This window comes from Carlito syrichta, unplaced genomic scaffold, assembly GCF_000164805.1.
Source record: "Carlito syrichta isolate Samal-C Ts95f unplaced genomic scaffold, Tarsius_syrichta-2.0.1 Scaffold301993, whole genome shotgun sequence".
Lineage (NCBI taxonomy): Eukaryota > Metazoa > Chordata > Mammalia > Primates > Tarsiidae > Carlito > Carlito syrichta.
The window spans coordinates 794081-821102 of record NW_007246089.1 but is presented as its reverse complement, the minus strand read 5'-3'; the positions used below and the strand labels follow the sequence as shown (position 1 = coordinate 821102).

The window sequence follows — 27022 nt, the reverse complement described above, 5'->3', positions numbered from 1 at the left end:
TTTTTTTTTCCATTAAAATTTTTTTCTCGAGACCAGCCTGGGCAATTTGATGAGAGAGACCTCTACAATAAATCACAAAAACTAGCTGGGCATGGTGGTGTGTGTCTGTTGTTCCAGCTACTTGGAAGGCTGAAGTGGAAGGATTGCCTGAGCCCAGCAGGTCGAGGCTGCGGTGGCCGTGAGCATGCCACTGCACTCCAACCAGGGCGACAGAGACTTCAACTAAAAAAAAATTTTTTTTTCACATTAAAAAAAGGTCTTATTCTTTAAAAGACTGTATAGTATTCCACTGTATGGAGCATTGAGCCTATTTTTCAAGACTGATGACATGTTAATACATACAGCACTACAAAGCCATGCTAAAATATTTTTATAAATGAGACAGGGGTCATGGATTATGTGGAATTAAAAAAAACACTGCCAAGTTATTTTTCAGTATTATATACTGCATTGTTTTGAACAGGAGGAAGTTAGTAAGTAAGTAGCAAAAAAGTAGATGTCATGTTTACTTTTCTCACTTGGTTAATAACTAGGAACATATTTAAAATTGGAAACAATGGCAAAGCGATATACAAATTTGTAACAAGTCAATACAGGGAATGCTATACATAAACAAAGAGGAGTTACAAATTAGAAGAGGAACATATTGCAATGACTGAAAAACTTTCTTTATGAAGACACTACTGCGTAATCAGCTACTTATTAGAGGTTAATTAATTACTATGTTAATCATCTTATATGGCATCTCATTTATTCTCAAAACAACTATAAGGTACATTCCTTTTTGTTTTTTGAGTCGGGGTTTCATTTTGTCTCCCAGGCTGGCACAATCACAGTTTACTGCAGCCTCGATCTCCTGAACTCAAGCAATCCTCCCATCTCAGCCTCCCAAATAGCTGGGACTACAGTCATGCCATCACAGCTGGCTAATTATTTTAATTTTTGTACAGACAGGGTCTCACTATGTTGCCTGGACTAATTTTTTTTTTTTGAGATGGGAGATTTGCTATGTTGCCCAAGCTGATCTCAAACTCCTAGCCTCAAGCAATTCTCCTGCCTTGGCCTCCTAAAGTACTGGGATGACAGGCATAGCCGCCATCCCAGCTAGTACATACTTATTACAGATATTTTATGGATAAGAAAAAAAGAAAAACAAAATCACTGAGATTATGCCTATACACTTTCTGTCCCAAATGTGCCTTTATTACTTTTACCAAATTGCATCTTCTAAAATTAAAGATTTTTATTGAATATTCGCTGCTGTTGTGTTTTAACTAATTAATTCACCTTATCTTGATGTTTACCTTGATATATTTATTTTTCTTCCATGTCTGAAAATCTCTAGCTTTCATTTTAACCTCCGTGAGGTCAGACATTATACTGTTTTTTTTGTTTGTTTGTTTTTAGTTGGGATCTCACCATCATCCAGAGAGGAGTGCAGTGGCATGATCACAGCTCACAGTAGCCTCAAACTCCTAGACTCAAGCAATCCTCCTTTCTCAGCTTCCCAAGTAGCTGGGACTATGTGCACCACCACATTCAGCTAGTTTTTAAATAAACTCTGCTGCCTAGGATGGTCTTAAGCTCCTGGACTCAAATGATTCTCTTGTCTCAGCCTCCCAAAATGCTGGGGTTACAGGCATGAGTCACTGTGCCTGGCCAGAGATTACAATCTGTAAAACTATTACTATTGACAAAGCACACTGTCTTACATTAAATATTACTGAAAAAAGTCCAGGATAATCTCATATTTCTTCCTGTAACTATTCACTAATGATGTCATACTCATTCATTTATTTAACAAACATTTATTAAACACTATGTACATGGCATGTCTAGATTGTCATTGTATATGCAAAACTTTTGTCCCCTTCCATGCCACCACAATAAATAGATAGGCATTCTATTTGAATTATTACCTTTTTCATTTCATCTTCAAATGCCTTTTCCAAATACTTGTATCTCCTGATGAGTTTATTGAAGACCTAAACATAAAACAGAATTGTTACATATTCTGTAAACCACTTAAAAAGGCATAGAGGGACATATAGACACTCACCACAGATCTACAATAACACAAATGCATAGTTAAGTGTGCTCACATGGATATGAGGACTATACGCATTTCAAAAGAGTTATCATGACCTAGGGGGAAAATAAAACAGGACCAAAATGCCCATGTGGGATAAAACAAATTCTTTCAAGAACATAACAGGCAGAAAAAAAAGAAGGAAAAAAAAAGGATGAAAATGAATGCAATTTTTAAAACTGTGAAATGCAGAGAATAACCGAAACGGTGGGTTTATTGACATAATCACTTAGCTAATGACATAATGGGGTGCAGAGCAGAGGGCAGAAGAGATTACACTCTGGGTGGACAACAGGCATGTTTTCAGTAGATGAGCAAAAAATGTCATCACTTACAGTAAAGGATTACTGGCCCCTACAATCCACTTAGGACTCTGAGAGGTAGGGCCTATGACTCTATCAGTGGGATTCTAAACTGTTTTGTAAGTGAAATGATGTTTTCATTTAAATAGAGACTTTGTAAATATTGATTATTTTAATAACTGTGGAAATGATTTCTTAATCTAACCCCCTTCTCTTCTAGCTACATGCTATACCCCTACTTATAACTTTTGCCAGGTTTGTTTCTTAATGTGATCAAGATAAAGTCCAAGAGTGAAAATTACAGTTACAATTTATGGGGAAAAAATCATGACCCAGATAGGAAATTAATATGCATTAAGGAAAAGAAATACATGGTATTAAAATCCTATAAATTTGATTTCCAACTTACAGTAATACTCACATGTTTCTTAATATGATTATTAAAAGAAAATCAAATTCTTGTCCAAGAATAATTATCTAAATTCCCACAGGTAAATGTCTACATAACAAAGCAAAAGTTATACTATAAAAGTGTTCTCTAATGAGTTAACAGCATTAAAATTAAATTAAATTAAATTAATTTTCACCCAAATAACCTTCTCCATTTAATATCTCTTTGCCTGATCACTTCCTTGACCAAGCTTTGTTTGTTTTGTCAGTCTATAAGTATATAATAATTTTTAAGCTCAGAAACAAAGGGTCTTTTCTCAAACATTCAAATTTCATGTGAAAAACAAAATTATTTGTAGAAACTATCCTATTTAGATATAAGAGGATGACTTCATATCTTTTTAATATTTGAAGAATAGTTGTACTGATTTTCCTTCCAGACCTTCTTATCTTCCTTTTCACTGGAATTCAAATAATGAATAACACAACCTTGTATTGCATTAATTTAATCCTGAAAAAAATCCTGTGGGGAAGGTAAGGCAGGCATTATTATCTTGCAGACCTGGAAACTGCTACTAAGTTATCAGAGCAGGAATCATGATTCCTAGTGAACTGCCCTTATCTAATATGCAAAAAGGTGAGTGGGACATTTCTTTTTTTTTTTTTTTTTTTTGAGTTGGAGTCTCACTCTGTCACTCAGACTGGAGTGCAGTGGCCGCTCCCGGCCACCGCAGCCTCGACCTGCTGGGCTCCGGCGATCCTTCCGCCTCAGCCTTCCAAGTAGCCGGAATTACAGGCATGCGCTACCATGCCCGGGTGATTTTTTGATTTATTGTAGAGATGAGGTCTCGCTGACCAGGCGGGTCTCGAATCTGCGGGCACAGGCAATCCACTCACCTCAGCCTCCCAAAGGCGCATGATTACAGGCTGAGCTACCGAGACCAGCTGAGTGGGACATTTCTAAACACCAGCTTCTGAACTGAGCACACTTCTGCATACACCTTCTCAAGGTGTGTACAGCTATTACATACACAGCAGAGGCCAAGATTTCCAGAGCGCAGGTTGGAGTCTGGCCACTCAAACCTTTTGCTCCATTTTAAAAATATTTTCTTTGTCGGGCGTAATAGCTCATGCCTGTAATCCCGTACTTTGGGAGGCTGAGGTGGGAGAGCAACTTGGGCAACACAGAGAGATCTCATCTCTGCAAAAAATCAGCCAGGCGTGGTGGCACATGCTTATAGTTCCAGTTCTTCGGGAGGCTGAGGTGGAAGAATTGCCTGAACCCAGAACCTCGAGGCTGCAGCGAGCTGTGATCGTGCCACTGCACTCCAGCCTGGGAGACACAGTGAGACCTCAACTCAAAAATAAACAAAGTAAGAAATAAAGATAGGACCAATTTAGATTCCCACCATCAACTGCTATGAGCACATGGTTCTCGAGAGGTAAAGAAACAATGTCATCTTGTAGTTTTATGCCCATCTTACTATGAGTGTAATTGACTATCTTTCTATATGTTTAAGAGCTATGTAAGATTCCTATTTAAAAACTTGGCTAGCTGGGGGCAGTGGTTCACATCTGTAATCCCAGCACTTTGGGAGGTGGAGGCAAGAGGACTGCCTGAGCCCAGGGATTCGAGACCAATCTGGGCAACTTGGTGAGACCCTGTCTCTCCAATAAATCAAAAAATTAGCCAGACATGGTGGCGTGTGTCTGTAATTCCAGCAACTTAGAAGGCTGAGGCTGAAAGATCGCCTGAGCCCAGCATGTTGAGGCTGCGGTGGCTACTACACTCCAGCCTGGGTGACAGAGTAAGACTCCGATTCAAAAACAAACAAAAAAAAGGGCTGTAGAGTTCCTGAACCTAAGTATTTTCCTCCGCCCCCTCCAAATGCTTTCCTTCTCCAACAATGGCAATCTCTCCCACAGGCTTGACCTGAGCATAGTTCCGGATGGTTTCATGATCTTCATTTGCTGAAAACACACAGTGGTTGGTCATCTTGGTCTTGTCACCATCATCTATGCGTGTTCCTCCAGGGGCTGAAGAGAGAAACGTAATTCCAATTAGAATAGCATGAAATGAAGTTGAGGACAGCATTTGCAGAACAGATAAAATCTGGCACATGAAAGAAATCAATGAAAGTAGATGTGAAACTTAAGAGCTGTATGACATTTCAAAGAATGATGTGTATATATAGACGTATACATGCTGCTACATATTTGTTTATGTTTGTAATATTATATGGAGGGGTTGTTTCATTTCACACTCCTACACAGTGGACAGCATTGCTGTTTCACATCCTTGCTTTCACTAGATACTATCACTTAGCAGTCTAGTTCTTTCCAAAGTGTATGAGAGGCGACCCCCCCAAAACCAGAATTTATTTATAAAAAATTGTGTCTTTTGTCTTACATATTTAAACTTCAGTCACCTTTAAAGTGCTCTCCGTTTGATAAAATACACCTATTGGGACGCTTATCCCACGGCTCAAAACAGTTTTTGAACTCATCCATTTTGATGCCTTTTAGTGCTTCTGCTGTTTTTTGTTTCATCTCTTCCACATGGGCAAAATGTTTCCCTTTGAGGACGTTCTTCATCCAAATAAACAAAAAGAAAAATGTCGCTCGGGTGAGAATTGGTGAATAAGGAGGGTGGTTAACAGGGGTCATGCTGTTTTTGTTCAAAAACTGCTGAACACTCAGTGTGGTGTGGGCAAGTATGTTGTCACAGTGGAAGAACCAGTCACCAGTCTGCCACAGCTTGGGATGTTTCTTCCATAAATCGTGAGGCAACCTTCTCGAAACTTCCAGATAAAAACTTTGATCATTTGATCCAGAGGAACACATTCTGAGCGTACTACAAGGGGTCCACCCCCCCAAAAATACTTCTGTTTTTTTGGAGGGGTCCTTTCTTGTATCCTTAACCATGGAAGCTGAAGAATAGCCTTTATTCAGCAAATTTAATTTCATTATTCCGAATGCAACTCCAGATATTTCCTACTTCAGGACATAGATCCCTTTTTGAATTTGATAATTTTTATTTTTTTGAGTCAGGGTCTCACTCTGTCACCCAGACTGGAATGCAATGGCAAGACCATGGCTCACCACAGCCTTGGCGTTCCTTCTGCCTCAGCCTTCCATGTAGTTGAAACTACAGGTACACACCACACTAGGCTTTTTTTTTTTTTTTTTTTTTTAAAGATGAGATCTTGTTATGTTGCCCAGGCTGGTCTTGAACTCCTGGGTTCATATGATCCTCCTGTCTCGGCCTTCCAAAGTGCTGAAATTACAGGTGAGAGCTACTGTGCCCATCCAGGCTTGATAATATTTTGTGGGATCCTAGTTCAACAACTATAAAATCAACCAGAACTGACTTGTGTATCTTTTTGGCTTCTACTTAGTAGCTACTAAAATTGCTCCCTCTTTCACTAACCCAGTTACCCACGCACAACTGAGCAGTCTGCACTCTGATTCTCTGCTGTTTGTATTTGATTGCCCAGCAGCTGTGTTGGCTAGAGGTTAGTATTTTATTCCTTGCCATCTTTTTCTCTTGTGGACTAAATGGCCAGAACAAAAGAATGCTTTTTTCCTCCAATTTAACTTTTCATATTCAAAGGCTCTTCCTGTAAGTTTCAGTTATGGCCATTACAAACATTTGTTGATAAGAAAAACAGAATTAGGCCAGGCGGGGTGGTTCACACCTGTAATCCCAGCACTTTGTGAGGCAAAGGCAAGGGGACTGCCTGAATCCAGGAGTTGGAGACTACCCTGGGCAACTTCGCAAAACCTCATCGCTACAATAAATCAAAAAATTAGTCAGGCGTGGTGGCATGCACCTGTTGGTCCAGCTGCTTGGGAGTCTGAGTTGAAAGGATCACCTGAGTTCTGTGGGCTGAGACTGCAGTGACCGTGAGCGTGTGTGCCACTGCACTCCAACTTGGGTAACAGTGAGACTCTGACTCAAAAAAATAAAAGAAAAGCAGCATTAGAACATTTGGTATTCTTGTTTTCTGATTCTACTCTACCATAATTAAGATGGAAAGTTTGAGTGGGTCGTTAGATGAATACTTTTCATGTACTCTGCTAATATTTATAGCATATATAACTTATACCAGCACTGAGGGTACGACAATGATCAAAGTTCAAAAAATGATCAGGCCATAGTGGCCCAGGCTAATAATCTCCTTGCTTTGAGAGGCAGAAGTGGTAGGTACCTTGATGTCAGGAATTCTAAACTAGCCTGGGCCACACAGCAAAAAAAAAAAAAAAAGACAGATGTGGTGGTGTGTGCCTGTAGTCCTAACTACAAGGCAGGCTGAGGCAGGAACCCAGGAGTTCAAGGTTACAGTGAGTCATGATCACGCCACTGAGCTCCAGCCTGGGTGGCTTCATGAGACCCTGCCTTAAAAACAAAACAACAAAGTCCAAAAGACAAAGACTATCTACTATAAGCATTCTTTGATTTGTCAGTGTGGGGTAGTGTACTAACTGCTTCGATTTAACTTGCCTTCAGATCTCTGGATGAAGAGAATGGCACACAGCCACCTTTGTCAGGAGACACAGGCAGATGAGAATGCAGCTGAGCTGTGCCTTCCTCAGCGTCTCACCTCCTCTGTGCACTTCAGAGTCCAGCATGCAGTTTTGAAAGTAAATTAGTTTTTGGAGAAGTCAGCTCCTCCAGGAGTCTATTTTTCACTCCATTAAATTTATGCATAAGATTTAATTAGTCTTTTTTAATGAATACTACTACCTGGAACACAATTTTATTAAGATAATCTTTCAAAAACCCTGGACTAATTATTCCTATCTGATATAAATTACTTAACTGCAAAGTCTGATTTGGAAACTGTAGACTTTTAATAAGTTTTACAAGTTGTTTTCTTTTACAAAGCAAAATACTTATTACACATTAATAAAATTGCTACAGCATGCATTAATTTTTTTTTTCTGATATTGGAGCCAAGTATTAAGGCCATTTCTGTTGATTGTGGAGTGCCTGCTGTTTTTCTTAAGGTAGAAGTAAAAGTAATATATTTCTTGTATCTACTACATAAAGGGTAAAACTGAAAAACCAAGATGGCTGTAGTTTTAAGAACAATGGGAGAAGGTAACATTTTTTTGTGGGTGTAAAGAAAATTTCTACATACTGAAAAATTAAACAAAGTGGTCAGATTGCTTATATAAAAAGAATGTACCTGGCTGGCTTCCTTTATTATATCCTAAGTCTGGACTCGGTAGACATCTAGTATGGCACAGCCTGTGTTACATAAGTCATACCAAACATCTTGCCCTCCCTTCTTCCTTTTTTTTTTGGAGACACCAGGCTTGAGTGCAGTGTCATGATCCCAGATCACTGTAGCCTCAAACTCCTGGCCCCAAGCAATCTTCCTGCCTCAGCCTCCTGAGTAGCTAGAACTACAGGTGCACACCACATGCCCAGTTAATATTTTCCCCTTCAATTTATTTATTCATCTATTTATTTATTCATTTATTTTTATTTTAAAGATGTGGGGTACAATTCAGGGTTAGGTATACAAATGGTCATTGTACAGGTCAAGTTTGGGCCTCACTTTGGTCCCTACTTCACCTGGTTTGAGATCAGGTACCTTTATTGATGAAGTGTGCCCCCTCTCTCCCCTGGGAATTTCCCACTACTGCCAGTCCCTTTCTTATAGTATGATGATAATCGTTCAGAGTCCACTTATGAGTGAAAATATGTGGTCCTAAGTTCTTTGTTTCTGTGATAGATCACTCAGTATTATAGACTCTAAGTCCATCCAAGTTGCTGCAAAGTTCACAATTTTGTCCTTCTTTATGGCTGTGTAATATTCCATCACGCACATGTACAACATTTTAAAAAATCCAGTCCACTGTCAATGGGCAGTGTGACTGGTTCCATGTTTTTGTTTTGTTTTGTTTTTTTCAAGAATTGAGGTCTCATTAGGTGCCCAGGCTGGTCTCAAACTCCTGAGCACAAGCAATCCTCTCACCTTGGTCTTCCAGTATGCTGGGATAAGGGCATGAACCACTGCACCCCACCTTCTTTTCTTGAATGTGTGGGTGTAGAGTGAAGCAGTGAAATTGGGGCTGCAGAAATACAGGTGCTATAGTGAATGATGCTGTGAGATAATCAACAGGTAATCCATACTAAGTATCCAGGTGATTTAACAAAGACAGGGAGAAGGTTAAAAATGGAAACCAAGTCATGTAAGAATTGGCAACCCGAGAGGCAGGTGGAGCCCTAAGTGTCCTCAAAATCCCACAGTGACAGAAGGTTTAGTGCAACCTGGAGATTACTCATGACCGAAGGGGGTCCATCTGACCAACCACTGCAGTCATGTGTGATTTTGGCAAGAATCCAAACTCACTGAAGATGATTTGTGCATGGAGTATACCAGTATATCAATAATAATACATTATAATTAATGACATAGTAACAGCTAAAAATCATATGAAGAAGGTTGGGCATGGTGGCTCACATCTATAATCCCAGCACTTTGGGAGGCCGAGGCAAGAGGATTGCCTGAGCCCAGGGGTTCGAGATCAGCCTGGGAAACTTGGCAAGACCTTATCTCTACTATAAATTAAAAAATTAGCCAGGCGTGGTAGCATGCTCCAGTAGTTCGGGCTACTTGAAAGGCTGAGGTGGAAGGATTGCCTGAGCCCAGCAGGTTAAGGCTGCGGTGGCTGTAAGCATACCATTGCACTCCAGCCTGAGCAACAGAGTAAGACTCTGACTCAAAAAAATAATTATATGAAGTAGTGGTTGACTCCACTCTTAATTTAAAAATTAAAAATGAAAATGTTATCACTTATCTAATTGACAAATCTCTAGAAAACTAACAGAATTGAGTACCTGTCATTGCTAAAGTTATATGTAAATAGGAACTTATAATTTTTGACAAAATGTTAATGAGAACATTCCTTTTGAAGGCTAGCTTTCTCTGATAGGAAGATATAGATAGTTATAAATATCTCCATCCTTTAATACATTAATCTCTTGCTAAGTCAATAAAAATACAATCAAATGAAAGCACAAAGTTGTGCCTACAGACACTGATAACATGGCTTTTTATGATAACAGAAACTGGAAACAATTCTTTTTTTTTTTTTTTTTGAGTTGGAGTCTCACTCTGTCACCCAGACTGGAGTGCAGTGGCCACTCCCAGCCACCGCAGCCTCGACCTGCTGGGCTCTGGCGATCCTTCCGCCTCAGCCTTCCAAGTAGCTGGAACTACAGGCGCGTGCTACCACGCCCGGCTAATTTTTGATTTATTGTAGAGATGAGGTCTCGCCAAGTTGCCCAGGCAGGTCTTGAACCCGTGGGTTCAGGCGATCCACTCACCTCAGCCTGGAAACAATTCTTTAACATCAGTTTTGTCCTTACTTCTTTTAAAAATCATTCAGTGTGACACTCATGGGTGTGAATGGCAACAACATATTGCTGAATACATACAAGTCAGCACACACAGTTTCCTATTTGTCTAATATCACACATTCTCAAAAGTTTATGAAGTAAAGAGATTTCTAGAAGGGAATTAACTGAGATATTAACAATGGTTATTTCTGAGTATTGGGATTTGAACACAGGATATATAGCTATTAGACTTGAATTATCTCACAGTGATAAAGTGAGGTCTTTAGAAACAGAACTCATTCAGTTTTGTAGTGAAAACCAGCAATGCAGAACTACAGAAGGCCTGGTAAAAATGGGGCCATGTATCAAAACAGATTGCTTGAAATAAGAGTTCAGAGAGATCAGGTAGCTCATGCCTGTAATCCCAGCAGTTTGGGAGGCAGAAATGAGAGGACAGCCTGAGCCCAGGGATTCAAGATCAGCCTGGGCAACTTGGCACGACCTAGCCTCTACAGTGAATAAAAAAATCAGCTGGGTGTGGTGGTGTGGGCCTGTAGTTCCAGCTACTTGAAAGGCTGAGGTGGAAGGATTGCCTAAGCCCCTAGGTCGAGGATGTGGTGGCTGTGAGTGTGCCACTGTGCTGCAGTCTGGGTGACCGAGTGAGATTCTGACTCAAAGAGCTCAAAGGAAAAAGAATTTAAGGGAGGCTCCCCCTCAAAATGGAGGAATGTATCCAAGCCAAAGTAGACTGGCTTTTGCAGTGTTTTGCAAGGATAGGCACTCATGGCATTTTGGGCAAGGCACTCTTTCACTGTGTTGCATGTCCCTTGCATAGCAGAGAAGTTCACGTTCCTGGCCCTTACCCACAAGTCTTTGTAACAACCCAAAACACCTACACACACTTGTAAACTGAAAGCCACTGACCTAGGAGACTGAACCTCCTCTAGTGATGTTTGGCTACCACAGGAATAAATTATAAGAATGACTCTGAGAGGAAAAATGGGTGGTTATGAAACCTAGTAAACATTGGATCAACTATTTCATACATTTATTATTCTGAAGCCTTCTTCCCCAACATCTCTACTCTGAGATGTAGCTTTTATTTAGCCCTTACCTACCTTTAACCACTTCTAACCTATCTTTAATCCTTCTAGCTATATACTCACAATAAAAGGATTTTATTTAAATGCATTTTTAGGCATTTTACTATTTATGGATGAAACAGCATTCAATAAACTTTGGAAATTATTTTTAAACTTGTTGACACAGTTACATTTCAATGAAAAAGGGGTGGAGTTTTAAAGAAAAGCTGCTGTGTGACATCTGGGTTCACTAAGTGTATCAGATGACATGCACAGAATTACATTCTTCTGCAGAAAACCCATCCTATGGCCTCTCCAAAAACATTAGGGACACATAAGAAAATAGACACTAAGTAACCAACATGTAATGTCAACAAAATCCTTCAACTCTTCACCTTTATTAACCAACAATTCACACAATTCCAAATTGTAGGGCAAGTAAAAATTGTAAACTCCTACTGGGTGGGGTGCCTCACTCCTATAATCTCAGCACTTTGGGAGGCTGAAGAGGGAAGGTCACTTAAGCCCAGGACAACCTGGGCAACCTAGTGAGACTTTGCCTCTATAAAAAAAAAAAAAAAAATCAGCCAGGTGTGGTAGCATGTGCCTTTAGTTCTAGCTACTTGGAAGGCTGAGGTGGGAGAATCACTTGAGCCCAGCAGGTCAAGGCTGCAGTAGCTGTGAGCGTGTGCCTGCACACCAGGCTGGGCGATAGAGTGAGACCCTGACTTAAAACAAAAGAAAAAAAATTATAGACTCTCATTTGTATTTTTAATATCAACCCTAATAATATCAGCTTATAACAATTCTACCTTATGCATAAATACTTCAGTAGAACTGGAAACATGTACAGTACAAGAAGATGCGATAACACATGGTTTACCAAGCATACTGCCAGCCACCAGGATATCGAAGAGTGTGTCTGCATAGCGACGATAATCTAATCGTGAGCCTGTGGAATCCAGAAACTTGGCTACAGCCTCAAGGTCATCACCAGCTTCATTAAGTCCCTGGACGAGTGTATCCCTGAAGACTGTGGGTTCGAATTTCTCTTTTTCATCTAAAATAAAAAAAGGATAAAATGATTCCTTTCTATGGGCCTCATATTTTCCAGAGACCAATCATACACTTCCCTTGTTCACTGTTCTGTATTTGATAGTGTAGTTGTTTGAAAGGTGAGGGTCAATTTTTCTATCAGATTTCCGAGTTCTGAAACTGATTGTTTAAGACATTTATTCAAGCAAATAATTTGTTTCTGTTCAGTGGGGCCACAAAAATATTTTAAGACTCTAATACACCATGAAACTGATGACTGTTCATATACATTATTCATAGGAGAGGTTAATGTCATCTACTCTCTCTAACCATCAGAGAAAAAACAAAGAGTATGACAATCACAACTTAAATTTGCATTTCATCCAAGATAAAGAAAGGAAGTGACCAACAGGGAATACAAGAGGAAATATAAATGTAAACAAAAGTGGAGAGAAGGAAAATAAGGAAGAATATCTCTACTAAAAGATTGATTACACCAAGATTACTTAAATATTAAATAAATGTTATGAAGTATATGTATTTATTTATAGCTTTGGGGCAGATGCTCTAACATTTTTGGTCTCATGACCCCTTAATACTGCTAAAAAAGTACTGAGGATTCCAGAGAGATTTTTTTACTTATGGAGGTTGCAGCTATGGATGTTAATTTTACTACAAATTACAATAGGGCCAGGTGCTTGCACCTGTCATCCCAGAACTTTGGGAGGTGAGGCTGGAGGATTGCTTGAGGCCAGGAGTTTGAGACCAGCTCAAGCAATATAGTGAGACTCTCCATATCTACAAAACAAAAACAAAAACAAAAACAAAAAACTGCCAGACATGGTGGCATGTGCCTATAGTTCCAGCTACTTGGGAGGCTGATACAGGAGGATTGCTTGAGCCCAGGAGTTTGAGGTACCAGGGAGCTATGATTGTGCCACTGCATTCCACCTAGCTGACAGAGCCAGACTCTGTCTCAAAAAGAATTCAAACACAAAATTTTAGAATATCTATTTATTAAACAAACAAAAGTCAACAAGAAGTATAGCATTACTTCACATTTATATAAATTATTTTAATGCCTGGCTTAATGGCAGACAGACATATCCTCACTTCTACCACGTTCAATTTACTGCAATATCGTACATCCTATAGACTCTGGAAAACTCTACTATAAACTCATGAGAACAATGTGTGAAGGGGCAAATGTCTCAGTACTATTATAAACACAGTTCTGATTTTGTGGAACTCCTAAAGGGATTTTAGAGGACTTAAGAGGATGTAGATATTATGTAGTTTTTAAATCTTTAACAAACACGAATGAGGCAAATATACAAGAATCACAAAGGCACACGTTAAAGGCACAATGACCACTTCAGCGAGGTAGACACGAGAGTGTGAAGGAGAAGCAGTATGGCATGGTGGCTGAAGGTCAGGGCTTGGAAAGAATGTTGGTCTAGACTCTAGCAAGGCTTCTTGTGGAAGGTTGGTTTGAAGCCAGATCTTGAACAAAGCAGAGATCACGTGCTATTCAAAGTAAGTGAAGAAGACAAACCAGAGATCAGACTAGATGGGAAAAAAATGAGTGGATTAAAGGGAAAGGATCTAAGACTCAATTCAAAGGACATCACCTTTTTTTTTTAACCACTTACGTCTGCATATGGGACTAGAGGACCAAAGAATGAACCCAAAACTTAAAAAAAAAAAAAAAATAGGCTGGGTGTTGTGACTCACGCCTGTAATCCCAGCACTTTGGGAGGCCGAAATGAGAGGATTGCTTGATCTCGGGAGTTTGAGACTTGCCTAGGCAACATAGTGAGGCCTAGTGACTACAAAAATTGAGAAATTTGCCTGAGTCCAAAAGGTCAAAGCTGTGGTGAGCCGTGATCATGCCACAGCCCTCTAACCTGGGCGACAGAGTGACACCTCGACTCAAAAAAATTAAAAATAAACAAAAGAGAAAATCAAATCCTAACTCTCTTTAGAGAGATAAGTGAAGATATTAGAAGAAAGAGGAGGTGAAGACAGAGGGGAGGAGTAAGGAAAATATAAAAATATTTCATGAATAAAAAGTTATTGGAAATGAAAAATATAGTAAAAATGTGAAAAATTCAAAGGAAAAAAGAAAAGCCTGAGAATATCTTTTAGAAACAAGAATAAAAATTCAAATACCTAGAAAATAGTAGCAAAAAGAAAAGAAAAAAGATACTTTAAATAACCAAATAATAAGCATAATACAAAGGCAGTGTGAAAAAAAGGAAATTATTTTAAACATGGCAATAAATTTTCACCAAATGGAAGGACGTGAGTTTTTAAATAAAGGGCTGTCTGGCACCCAGTGCAATGGTTGAAAGTGGACCCAGACAAGGTACATTCATTATTGTGAAATTTCAGAATCCCGGGAACAAAGCAACTGTCTGAAGTTTCTGGGGCAAAAAAACAAGTGACATCTGAAGTATCAAGAAACAGAATGGCATTGAATTGCTCAACAGAGCTACCAGAACCCAGAAGAAATGTCTTCGAAATTCTGAGGGAAATTAATTTCCAACCTAGAATTACGGTCAGTGTTCAGCTAAAACATTAAGCAAGTAAGGGTAGAATGAATCTGTGAAACACACAAGGCCTCAAAAATAGAGAATCACTAAGGAGTAAGCTCATGAGGTCCCAGGAAATAGGGCGAAAACATGGCACAGGCCATAGTACTCTCTGGTATGATGTTGAAACAACATTTCCAGCATTTCATGTGGACACCTCTACAGCTGGCCTAGACAGCAAGTTGACCAGGAGAGAGTTCAATCAAATGTAAGAATTCCTTCAATTTTATCTCTGCCAGAATTCCTCAAATGTTTTGTCTAAAGATTATACAACAAATGGAAAGGTGAGGGTTGGCTAGTTTTAAGGCACAGAAAACTAAGCCAAAAACTAAGATACATTGATACATGAATGAAATCCAGAGGTAACAAAACAGTGTTCAGAAAAAGAAAAGCAATCAAAAGAACAGTTCAGATGAGGATAGCATGTACAAAGTCACAATAACATAAACCCTAAACAATGGTCTGGCAGAAACAATGATATAATGAAGGGATAGAGGGGGGATGGGAGGTGGGAGAGTGGCAGTGAACGAGCTGAATCCTCCTCGCGGCCCCTAGTAGGAAGTGTATATTTCATACCCCCAACAGAAAAGTCAAGAACCAGTCAGACCCATGTGCAGGCACAGTTTTAATAAAATTCAAAACTTCGTTGAAAAACCACAGAGCAACTGCCTAGTTTGCTCAGTGGTCTAAAGGAATGGGCTGTAAATGGTTAACACCAATCTCATCCGCATTAGAACTAGAGAAGAATGGCATTCCCAGTACCAGTCAGAGTCACACAGCGTGAGATACCATAAAGACATACATAAATTAACCGGAACAACATTCATCATGAACAAGAGATGAAAAGTCCTTTTGATGCTGTAAGCAAAACATTATGCAGCCAAGAACATGCAAATGTTGACTGCAGGAAAAATATAATTAGGGTCTTGTTGTGTGGAGGGGGAGGAAAAACAGATAGGAACTCCCCAGGAATGTATTATGTGGGACTGGAGGAGGGGACAACGGTCTCCATGTTTCAAGAGGCACCCGCTGGCAAGCAGAGAAAACCTGACCTCCTACTCAGGGTTCAGCCAAAGGGTAATTCTCTTTGCCCCTCGGAGAGAGATGTTTTCTTTCCTATGATGTGCGAACAGCAGAAGTAAAAGGACCTCAGCTGTTGATTAAGTCTTGTGACCAGCTTCCAGAATCAATTGAGGCCATCCCCACAATGGCCCGACAACACGCTTGGATGCTGATTTCAGGTGATAGGACAGATTTTTGATAACTTGAAAAGTACAAATGAAGGCACTGGGAAATATAAGTTGGTAAACAAGGAAAAACCCAGACTAGGCCAAGAATCCATGCTTTGAATTTAAGAGATACCTTAAAAACTTGTTTGTAAAAAGGCCTTCATCCTTCCATTATACTTTTCCAAAAGAATTACCAAGAAAAAGGCAAAGGAAGACAGCAAATCTTAGCCAAGGATATGTCAATAAGTGAGCAATAACGTTTAGGTCAAAATGATCACTAAGAGCTTGGGAGTCTGATGGCATGATAGAACAAATAACTATAATTATTTTTTCATTAATGCATTAATTTATAGTAGTGAATTACTGAAAAAAAAAGCTCCTACCTGCTATGACAAAGTGCCCATGAAGAAGAAAAAAAATCCCTGTATGAGAACATGGAAAAGAACAAGACTGGGGATTTAAGAAACAAGACAACATTCTACCCAAGGAATCTTTTTCATTTGAAATAACAGTATTTGTAGTCTGTATTTTATTTGAGAACATTCTAGCAGCAATATGCCATTGCCTTCTTGAATTTCCATCCTGTAGTTAAAACCTTCCTTAAAATGAGAAGTGAGTAATTAGGGTCTCAAACTTAAATTGTGCTGGTAAATCCCAAGTGTGACCTGAAGAGTTAGTCAAAATAGCCGTTGTACTTACAGAGAGAAATAGGCTCATTTCCAACATGCGAATATGCCTCTATGTTACTTAATTTGCATACTATGACAACTGCAGTAACTGGCTAATAAACATCTTCCCAACCCATTAATGAAGTGATAAATAACATAACCTTCATCCCTTTCTGAATGTCACTGAGGTATATAAATGAATTAAAAAATCATGTATTTTCTACCTATATGCACAAACATATATAGTCACATGTATGTTTCAAGATTTAAAGGTTTACTCAATTAGTTACTAGCACACTTACGGTAAATCTAAGAGTGATTTAAAACAAACAATAGTCTTGGAGAGAAACCTGAGTACTTGGTCACTGTGGATACCTGTTATTTGGTCATCGTTTTTCTCCTGTTTTCATTTAATTTAATCCAATTTCCCTAAACATTTACAGAAAGGCCAGTTCAGTTATTAAATATTTCATTTAGCAAAGTAAAATGATGGCTCAGGAGAGAAACTGTTATCCTTTTGGGTTCCTGCAAGCCACCATAGAAAACATAATTACTTTGAAAAATATATAAGCACGATGTGTTTCATAAAGAAAAAGAGCGTCTGAATGGAGTTCTGTAGAGTATCCTACCAATATGTTTGTATTTTAATGTTAAATAGTTAGCAATACATTACTATACTAACTTGGCATGAAAGAGCATTAGCTTTGCTAGGAAAGAGTTTCAAAGTGTAGACAGATCCTCAGAAAACAGCTGATCAAAATGACCTTAAAATAACCTCAGTTGGTTTTTTTTCGTCAGCTCTATAAAACTGCTAACCATTTATTTGAAGTCAGCTCCTTCATAATAGCAAAAGAAAAAAAAAAAAGCCAAGGATGATGAATCATCAGGAGGGAATTCACTACTACGAAGAGTTAAAAAAAAAATGAGGTTGACTCGACTTTTTTCCCCAATCAGCAGTTTGGCACAAAATGGCCCAAGTGTTGCGTGACTCCCCATCAGACCTGAGTTATACAAATCCAGAGCAACTGATAAGTAATACACATTTCTCAGGAGCTCTCCCCACGAACTCCAGCAGGACAATCCTGAGTCAGAGGCAAACCTGTTCAGAAGGAGAGAAACCCTGTTTGGTTCTAAACTGAAGACAACTGTAAGTGTATTCGTTGAATCACGTCTGCTGTTGTGCAACACATTCCTGGGCCCTCTCTTGAGCTCAGTTACAGTGAATCAGCGTCACACTATAATAAAGCTGTCTGAGCTGGAGGATCGAGGTCCAAGATTAACACATTCCCTCAGCAGGCAGGCAATGGCGGGCTATCTGCCCTCACAGTTGGGCAGATATTAACTCTTATCACATTACTAGGCTCCACAATACCTCACCTCTAATTAGGTTTCTGAACCATTTTGTTCATTACCGAGAAGCCCTTTTGAAAACATCCACGTCATTTTCCCATCAAGACTGCCTTCAACAATGAATGCATTCTGGTTAGCACCTTCTGTTGGATATCTGCTTCCAGATCTCACTGGGGATAGGGAGTGGAGACACAGTTTGCAGGAATAAGATGAAGAGTATATAGAGAGAGGTGATCCAGGCTATACTTGTATTAATTCAGCTTATGAGAATGAGCCACGAACAACAACAAAAATAGAAAAAAGAAAGCACAAGACAGAAAGACTGTACAAAGTAATCACTGTCTTGGTTACTTTAAAAATTTTTTAATTTTCATTTTTTATTGTGAATGTGAAGCTTTCCAGCAAGGCAGCATACAGTTAAGTTTTAACTACCATTTACTGATTCTTGCAAACTCTTGTGCTCCAAATGCTCTATTGTATTATAACTCCTTCCCTTCCTCTTCTTTTTTTCTTTTTTTTTGAGTTGGTATCTCATCCTGTTGCCCAGGCTGGAGTGCAGTGGTATCATCACAGCTCATTGAACCTTGAACCTCCTGGGCTCAGGTGATCCTTTTGCCCCAGCCTCCTGACTGCCATGACTGCCACCATGTCTGGCTAATTAAAAATTTTTTTTTGTAGTCACAAGATCTCGCTATGCTGTCCAGGCTGATCTCAAACTCCTGGGCTCAATCTGTCCTCCCACCTCAGCCTTCCAAAGTGCTGGGATTATAGGTGTGAGTCACTACACCTGACTGCAACTTATTTTCTATCTACATGAGTAGACTTGCTACTGAAGTCAGCACAGCACTTCAAGAAAACATAGGCTGCCAAAGGCGTGTAAATGGGGCTATTAATGAAACAATTTAGCTCTTAGAAATCACTGCATGGAATTATGCTTCATTTATCTTTATACATGATACTTCCTTAAATATTTTTCAGTCATACCTTTCAACATTATTTAACTTAATCATCCAGATCATCTTTCCTCTTTGAAAAACTTTCCCTATTAAGTTTCAGCTCAACTCTTCTTACATCCAAGAGGACCTCTATATAATTATGCAAAACCGACTAAATATAAACTCTTGTTTAAAATATTATTTACGCAGAAAGAATGGTAAAATGAAGATGATATAAAAAAGTCACTCATACAAATAGACATTTTACCAGTCATCATCAAACTACATCTATAACGACTCTTCTTAACAATAAAAGACACCTGAAAATCTCATGAGGTTTAAGGGTATTTAGGGCAGCAGATTTGAATTTCTAAAAAAGTAAACACCTCTTTGATATCTTACTCCCTAATTTACTTTTCTCTGTTTTACCATCGTTGCCATCAACACTTTCTCAAAAAAAGCAAAAACCAAATGCAAATGCTGATGTCAAAAACAGTAAAAGTTTTTGACAGTAAAGCTGTCATAACATCCCATAAGAATAACCTGAACAGATAGCATTATCTCCATTTAGTGGATAAAGACATATAGCTCAGGCAAGTTAAATGATTTGTCTAACTTCAAACACCTAAGGAAATGGCAGTTCTATGGCTTGACTCCAGAACTTGTGATCCTACATTCAGAGCTCAAATAAGGGCAATTCGTGAGGTTAGCTGGAAACAGGGATCATTTATTTTTATTTTATTTTATTTTATTTTATTTTTTTATTTTGAGTTGGAGTCTCACTCGGTCGCCCAGACTGGAGTGCAGTGGCCGCTCCCGGCCACTGCAGCCTTGCCTGCTGGGCTCCGGCGATCCTTCCGCCTCAGCCTTCATTTAAATCCTTCTTCTCCAGTCTTTTACTTTGATGAGAACTTTAAACACACACACGACAACCACAGTCACACACCCACAAAAACACAACATAACCTACCCCTTTTCCGAGTTTTGAACCGCTGGCCTGTTAGCACTGGCTTCTGATGCTTATTCATAAAATTTCTGAAACCAAAGAAAACAAAAATTATGTATTTCAAACAAGCAGTTCCCATGAAAAATAGATGACTAATAAGCATATATTCAACCTCGTCCATCACTGAATATAAATAAACTTTTTAAAATGAAATCTAAGTTTATCAGACCAGCAAAAATTTTAACATTTACCAATAGCCAGCACTGGCAAAGAATGCAAGTAAAAAGCCATAGACATCAAGTTTGGCAGAAAGTTTGAACTCCACACAATACTGTCAGGAAGCATTTGGCAAGTAGCTATAAATATTTATATGTGCATAGCCTTGGCCCAACAATACCTTACTGGGAGATTATCCTGCGGTTATACCCATATAGACGAATGCAAATATACTTGTGTATGTGTATGAGTAAAAAGATTTAGTTGCAGCATTGTTGGATTCCTGAGAAAATGGAAAGTGAAGTGCTTATAAATATGAGTCTGGCTAAATAAGCTATCAAGAGCCACCAAACAGAACATCATGAAGTCCTATGAAAGGAGGCAGATCTCACGGTTCCACATTCCTGGCCCTGGCTACCTCTGACTGTGTATGGACATTCAATCCCCATCTCTCCCTGTCACTCACTGAGTTCCAGCTCTACTGATCTGTTTTTCTTCCAAGGCCCGGTTTCTGAGGCTCTATGCCTGCCTCTTTCAGGGAGGGGCACCCCCCACTGTCCACGGCTTACTCCCTGATTTCATTCAAATGCCTCCTTCTCAGAGATGCCTTCCCTGACAGTCTCTACAAAAGTGGTCCTTTGTCACTGTCTCTCCTTACCCAGCTTTATTTTTCTTCAGAGGCTTCACCAGGATCTGCCTTGTTATTATTATCTGTTTGCGGTCTATTTCCCCATGAGACTGTAACCTCCATGAGGGTGGAGGACTGTGAGTTTTACACCAATACTGTATCTTTAGCTCCTAAATCCTGAGCCAAGAGGAAGCGGGTGATAAATGCTTGTCAAAAGAGCTTCTGCACCGAAATGGAAAGATGTTCAAGGCATATTGCTACTGAAAAAAGACAAGTTGAATAAAAGAATTTAAAGTATTTGGCTAAAAAGGAGGCGAATAGGATATATGCTTTTCCATGCAAGGAAAATGTAAGAAGACTACCACCCACTGTTGACAGGTTTTTAAATTTTTTTGTTTACCTCAGTGGATGTGGATTTGGATACTTTATATTCTTCTACTAGATTTAATATACAATTAAAAAAAGAAATTATCTGTGGAAAAAAGTCTAAAACCTGCTCCACAAGACTGCTTACAATTGAGAATAAACTTGCCGGCATAAATATTGTAAACTAAAAATGTGCCTAAACTGCTTAAATTATGAAGACCAAACACTTAAAATAATGGGCATTTTACAAGTACGTTATTTCATTATCTTTCAAAGCTTTTAACAATTGATTTGAAAATGTCTAGATTTCTTCAACTACTTACACCACGAAACAATAAAAAATGTTTACAATAATCAAGTAAATTAATTATTCCCCAAAGTTTTCCTAAAAATCCTTAATAACATGGAAAATTGCTGTTTAATTTATGCACCAAATCTTCCTTCTTTCCCGCTTCCAACTGAAACTTGCACCTTGACTTAAAGCAAACTTAATTATTGAAAACTCTAAATGAATCATTATCTTAGAAGTGAAACTAATTAAAAATAATAAACAAAAAAGTAATTTATTTGATGGTTTGAGTAGAGAGAATTTTTATCAATCCTTTAAGTAAAAAGAATTTGATACATCATGCTTTGAAGGAACTTTAGGTCAGAATCCATGACCTCAAGGAACCTAGTGGGAGGGATAAAATCCTAACATTTGCACGACGATGTGATAGTTGAAACACAGACCAGATCAAGGGTACAGAAAGTAACTGGTTGCTGTTTGTATATAAGTCAACAGCCACATATTGAATGCTATAAATTTAATCAATGAAATCCCATATCATTTGATGGATGTTGGAAATACAGTTTCTAATGCACTATTTATATTCAACTCAAAACTCATTCATTCAGAAATTTCCCTGTTGATATTTTCAACAGATTCACTCTGGATCAGCAAAAAAATTTTATTGGTGCAAAAGTGATGATGATATGTGTTTTCCTCATTGTCTACACATTTCTTAAATTCAACAAATATCACACAAAATGTATTCTTGTGTTTGCAAAGAAAAATATCGCTCAAGAGTATGGGTCTTGTACAAAAATGCAAAAACAACTAACCTGAAACCTCTCCAGCAGGGAAATATGCAAGCAAGGGATTACTCTCTGCTAAAGCTGTTTTTATATATACTTATTTTTAGAGATGGGTGTCTCAATATGTTGCCCAGGCTGGCCTCGAACTTCGGGCTCAAGTGATCCTCTTGCCTCAGCTTCTTGAGTAGGTGTGACGACAGATACACACCACAGCACTCGGCTAAAGAATTTTTTTTTAATTTTGTAATTCAAAAAATTTAAGGTGTGAGTTCTCTCTTAAATTTTTATTTTGGAGTTTAGAATGGAATTCCCTAATTAGCTCTATCTTTGCACCTTGTTTCTATTTCTTCTATTAATGGAGAATTACCACCAAACAGCCTATGAGACAATTACTTTATTTTCAAAATCTTTAGTGTTTATACTTACTTTACCTCTAAGCACAAATTTTGTTTCTTCATAGCCCAGATGTATGGGCTTACTTTTCTCACCCTCAATATGTTCCACGTGGAGAATGATGTAACACGTAAACATAAAAATGTGTATGCAAAGAGCTGGGCATCAACACAAAAAATTAAAACAAACAAGCAGAAAACTCACCCACTGGTAGTGACAGATTAAATGAAGATATTATGTCCTCCAAGAGTATCTATCCTTTAGCTGTTACTATTTGGAGCTGAGGTCCGGCTTCCCTCTAAATTTAGCTCTCATGCTACACTATGATCTGCTCCAGTGAGGGTCAGCCTTTATAAGGTACTCACTGAGCTCTTATAAAAGCCCTGGCCTAAGAGAAGAAGCAAGGGCACTTTGAATAAGAAACTGAGCTAGCTTAAACATTGGAAATACAAAGAAAGAGTAACAAAGACAGTTCTCTCAGGCCACTACCAAAAGCTAACTTTTAGTACTCTGCACTACCATTTACAATTTAAAATCAACTAACTAAAAATACATCAGTTAAAAAAAGAAAAGTTGAACAGAATCCTCGAAGCCAAATTTGTCTGGGATACAAACTATGCATCATGACAATTTGGTTTCAATTAAAACAACGAAAAGCCAAACACACAAAATTAAGCACATGTCCCACCAAAATGAAACAGTTCCAAGGTTTAAAAGAGTGTTAAAAATTGTAAGGCAGCTGGGCTCGGTGGCTCAGCCTGCAATCCCGCGCTTTGGGAGGCTGAGGTGAGTGGATTGCCTGAGCCCGCGGATTCGAGACCCGCCTGGGCAACTTGGCAAGACCTCATCTCTACAATAAATCAAAAATCAGCCGGACGTGGTAGTGTGTGCCTGTAGTTCCAGCTACTTGGAAGACTGAGGCAGAAGGATTGCCAGAGCCCAGCAGGTCGAGGCTGCAGTGGCCAGCAGTGGCCACTGCACTCCAGTCTGGGTGACAGAGTAAGACTCCAACTCAAAAAAAAGAAAAATTTTAGGTAAAATGGTAAACAAAATGGATTTAAGTATCTCACGTGTCATCTAAGAGACTCTGTTTCTTGAATACTCCAAAATATAAAAGACCATAAAATTACAAAATATATAAAAGACTCTAAAAATACTAAAATGATCCAATCACTAAAATTTAGAAACTAGATCCTCTGTTAATGAATTAAATACTTTAAAATAAATTCCTATTTAAGTGCAAATTGAAAGGTTTAATTGAAAGACTAGGTCTAGCCAGGCATGGTGGCTCATGCCTGTAATCCCAGCACTTTGGGAGGTGAAGGCAAGAGGATTGCCTGAGTCCAGGGGTTTAAGACCAGCCTGGGCAACTTGGTGAGACCGCATCTCTATGATAAAACAAAAAATTTGCCAGGTGTGGTGGTCTGTGCCTGTGGTTCCAGCTACTTGGAAGGCTGAGGCTGAAGGATCACCTGAGCCCAGCCGGTCGAGGCTGCAGTGGCCATGCGTGTGCCACTGCATTCCAGCTTGGGTGACAAAGTGAAACTCTGACTCAAAAAAAAATTAGGTCTAACATATTAGCTATACTTCACCCTACCTTACTCTCTTAAACTCCAAAGGGTCTGTTCAAGCTTCCATCCCTTAACTCCCAACCAGTCTCTGGGCCCAGGTAGAACAATGTGCCACTGGCCGGATCAATCTCATGGTAACTGCACACTAATCCTTTCAATTGCCCGGGCCACCTTAAGCGGATGGGCACCTTGGCTATCGGCTGACCAGTCTTGACTAGTACTTACCTTTCTTTCTCTCCATTTTGCAGAGGAACTGACCTACACGGGAACGTCCCTACAAGGGAGTGACTGTCCTTGCCTAGTAATCCAGAAGTTTTGTCTTAGGCTCTATTTTTGACCATTCTTCTGGTCTAGTCCATGTTTGAACTATGATAACCTGCCTTATACAACATGCTATCATAGTAATATATGCTATGCATATAATAACTACACTATTCACACAAGCTTAACTTTATGAACAACATATAGACTCTACAGTGGGGTCATGACATTTTTTTTCTGTAAAGAAATAAAAGGAAAATATTTTAGTCTATGTGGGCTAGACAAATAGGTTTCTGTTCCAACTACTTAATTCTGCTGTGAGTTTGAAAGCCGCCACAGACAATATGCAAACAGATGTTCATGGTTGTATTCCAACAACACTGTTAACAAAACAAGGGGTGGACTAGACTGGGCCCCCAGGTGGTAGTTTGTGAAGCCCTATCTAGAGCAGTATATCCAATCAAGCTGTCTATGTTGCCTAATATGGTAGCCACTCTTGAGCCCTTGAAATGTCACTCATGTAACTGAGAAACTTGAACAGCAGTGTGGTCAATGGCCACCATATCGGGCAATGCAGTTCGAAAGCAATCTGTACGGCTCCCCAAACACTTAATTTTAACAAAAAGGTAAAAATACACTTAAAAAAACCAAACTTTCTAATTAATATTTTTCAAATAAAGTGGCTCTGAGGAGCATTTGGCACAAATTTCAAAGCCACATGGCTATAGTGAGAACAAAAGAAAAAGTACTGCACTTTAAAGTAAAACTCTCTGTGGTCAATTTGCTTAAGACTTTGGAATCTAAAAATTATAGGACAACAATGTCACCTCTAAAGTAAAAGTGTCTCATAGATACAACAGCAATACATTACACTCGAGAAAATGGAGCCCCATTCCTGCAATGTTCTCAGGAACTACTTTATGCTCAGCAGCAAGTTTCAAGAATTACTTTTTATTCCACATTCTAAATGAGTGAAATCATTAACCAATTTAAAAAAACCTAAATATTACCCATGGTCATAAAGTATTCTCCTTTCCATTAAAACTGGCAAAAAAATTTATAAAATCCTTTACAGAAAGTGTTGGGTCCAGGAGTCTTTTGGGTTGATAACATTGTAGCATCACTCTCCCAAAAGAAACAAAAGTAATTAAATTGGCTCTAAAAGTTTATATTATTAACATATCAAAGCAATAAACTAAATATATGCCTATAATAATGCTATAAAATGCGTTGCCCAGAATAACATGAGCTTGTTTAATAACCTTATCGCGATTTTTTCAGTTAATGGCCTCTTCATGCTCAAAATCAATCAGGCTCTACGAAACACTTAATTATATCTCCTAACAAATTCTATGAAAGTTGTAGTATTTGTAATAATTGAAAAAAATATATTAAAGTTTAAAATAGCAGACAATCTAATTAAAAAAGAACAGTGTTTTCAAATAAAATCAGATGGTCCTTTCTTTGATAAAATAAAATTGTTGTTATACTCATGTTCCCTATATTCATCCTTAAAAATAGAAAAGGACATAAGTATCTCTCTTAAAAATCATGAAACTTAATTGCTCCCTCCTAAAACATTTACAAACATATTTTCTAGTGGGAAACATTAATGGTGCAATCTTTAATTGTGCTAAGTAACTACGTTATAAGAAAGGAATGATCACAGTTCAAAGAAATTGTATTGTGAAAGAGCACTAAGAATTAAAGATGTTTATCTAAATCTCCCTTAAGAAAGCATAAAGGACCTGGCTCAGTGGTTCAGCCTGTAATCTCAGCACTTTCAGGGGTTGAGGCGAGTGGATTGCCTAAGCCCACCGGTTCGAGACCAGCCCGGGCAACTTGGTGAGACTCATCTCAACAATAAATAAAAAATTAGCTGGGTGTGGTGACGTGTGCCTGTAGTTCCAGCTACTTGGAAGGCTGAGGTGGAAGGATCACTGTGAGCGTGTTACTACTACACTCCAACCTGGGTGACGGAGTGAGACTCCAACTCAAAAAAAAAAAAAAAAAAAAAAAAAGAAAGAAAACATAAAGTTTCCATGTTAATGTTTCCCAAACTATCACATACCTTAAACTTATTTGTATACCTAAGTTCTAAATGCTTTCTAGAAATATTCCAAAAATTACATCTTAAGTATCTATGCACAACCTCTTTATAGAAACAAATCAAGGCAGTTTCATGATGTCACTTACTTTATTTCAATGGTGGTATTATCAACAACTTTTAGGAAGTATAACTTAACCCCTAAAGTACTCCCACGGTACTAATCAAGTCATGCCTTCTACTTAAAGCAATCTCTTAGAAGCACTTTAGGGAATGTACATTTCTTTCTTGCCTCACCCCCCACCCCCCTACTGGCCCAGGTGGCCTCTCTCCCAGATCTGTCCCTTCCCCCAACAACTGGCCAGATCACCCTTACAGAACGTCTGATCTTGCTGATGTCATTCTTATGTATCTCTCAACATTTTGAAAAACACAAACACAAATACACTACCCACATATTGCGTACTTTGGTTTTTAGAAAACTCATCT

General features: G+C 38.7%; 1 protein-coding gene across 2 annotated transcripts in view; it reads right to left on the bottom strand.

Annotated features, from left to right (window-relative positions):
- BZW2 (basic leucine zipper and W2 domains 2) overlaps nt 1-27022 on the bottom strand; it is a 72245-nt gene that overhangs the window by 28075 nt on the left and 17148 nt on the right. For both annotated transcript variants that reach the window (XM_008055863.2, XM_021711283.1), the window contains exons 2-5: nt 19999-20063; nt 12101-12277; nt 4715-4818; nt 1920-1985 (exon numbers count right to left, since the gene is read on the bottom strand). In XM_008055863.2, the coding sequence (XP_008054054.1) occupies nt 1920-1985; nt 4715-4818; nt 12101-12277; nt 19999-20056 (405 nt within the window). In that variant the 5' untranslated portion in view covers nt 20057-20063. The remainder of the gene's footprint in view (nt 1-1919; nt 1986-4714; nt 4819-12100; nt 12278-19998; nt 20064-27022) is intronic.